The sequence below is a fragment of the Carlito syrichta genome, unplaced genomic scaffold (genome assembly GCF_000164805.1).
Source record: "Carlito syrichta isolate Samal-C Ts95f unplaced genomic scaffold, Tarsius_syrichta-2.0.1 Scaffold315033, whole genome shotgun sequence".
Lineage (NCBI taxonomy): Eukaryota > Metazoa > Chordata > Mammalia > Primates > Tarsiidae > Carlito > Carlito syrichta.
In genome coordinates this window covers 3,768-5,087 of record NW_007259129.1, presented here as the reverse complement: position 1 = coordinate 5,087, position 1,320 = coordinate 3,768, and the positions used below count along the sequence as shown (strand labels likewise).

General features: G+C 43.9%; 1 protein-coding gene across 1 annotated transcript; it reads right to left on the bottom strand.

Annotated features, from left to right (window-relative positions):
• Positions 1-39: 39 nt before the first annotated feature.
• Positions 40-1,317, bottom strand: LOC110594393 (zinc finger protein 658B-like; the record flags this gene model as incomplete). Its single annotated transcript, XM_021706032.1, has 3 exons — positions 40-747; positions 832-1,088; positions 1,186-1,317. Coding segments are annotated over 3 exons (1,097 nt in total), but the record flags the coding sequence as incomplete, so codon positions are not given.
• Between the last annotated feature and the right edge of the window lie 3 nt (positions 1,318-1,320).

Sequence of the window (1,320 nt, the reverse complement as noted above, 5' to 3'; positions counted from 1 at the left end):
GGCTTGAGTTAAAGGCAAAAGTTTTCCCACACATATTACATTCATAGGGTTTCTCCCCTGTGTGAGTCCTCTGGTGTGCCCTAACTTCTGACTTCCGGGAGATAGTATTCCCACATTCATTACATTCATAGGGCTTCTCCCCTGTGTGAGTCCTCTGGTGTGCCCTAACTTCTGACTTCCGGGAGATAGTTTTCCCACATACATTACATTCATAGGGTTTCTCCCCTGTGTGAGTCCTCTGGTGTGCATTGAGGTGTGACTTATGGGAGAAAGTTTTGCTACATTCATTACATTCATAGGGTTTCTGCCCTGTGTGAGTCCTCTGGTGTGCACTGAGGTGTGACTTCCGGGAGAAAGTTTTCTCACATTCATTACATCCATAGGGTTTCTCCCCTGTGTGAATCCTCTGGTGTGCATTGAGGTGTGACTTATGGGAGAAAGTTTTCCCACATTCATTACATTCATAGGGTTTCTGCCCTGTGTGAGTCCTCTGGTGTGCACTGAGGTGTGATTTCCGGGAGAAAGTTTTCTCACATTCATTACATCCATAGGGTTTCTCCCCTGTGTGAATCCTCTGGTGTGCATTGAGGTGTGACTTATGGGAGAAAGTTTTCCCACATTCATTACATTCATAGGGTTTCTGCCCTGTGTGAGTCCTCTGGTGTTCACTAAGTTGTGACTTGTGGGAGAAAGTTTTCCCACATTCATTACATTCATAGGGTTTCTCCCCTGTGTGAGTCCTCTGGTGTCCACTAAGGATTGACTTCTGGGAGAAAGTTTTTCCACATTCATCACATTCATAGGATTTCACACCTGTGTGAATTCTCTTATGCACTCTAAGGTTTGAGTTAAAGGCAAATGTTTTCCCACATATATGACATTCATAGGGTTTCTCCCCTGTGTGAGTCCTCTGGTGTGCCTTAACTTCTGACTTCCGGGAGAAAGTTTTCCCACATTCATTACATTCATAGGGTTTCTCCCCTGTGTGAGTCCTCTGGTGTACACTAAGGTTTGACTTCCGGGAGAAAGTTTTCCCACATTCATCACATCCATAGGATTTTACACCTGTGTGAATTCTCTGATGCACTCTAAGGGATGAGTTAAAGGGCAAATGGTTTCCCAAATATATTAGATTCATAGGGTTTCTCTCCTGTGTGAACTCTCTGACATGCACAAACATATGACTTCTCAGTGAAAGCTTTCCCACATTCATTACATTCATAGGGTTTCTCCCCTGTGTGAATTTTCTGATGTGCTCTAAGCACTGAATTACGGGCAATAGTTTCCTCACATTCATTACACTCATAAGTTTCTCCCCTG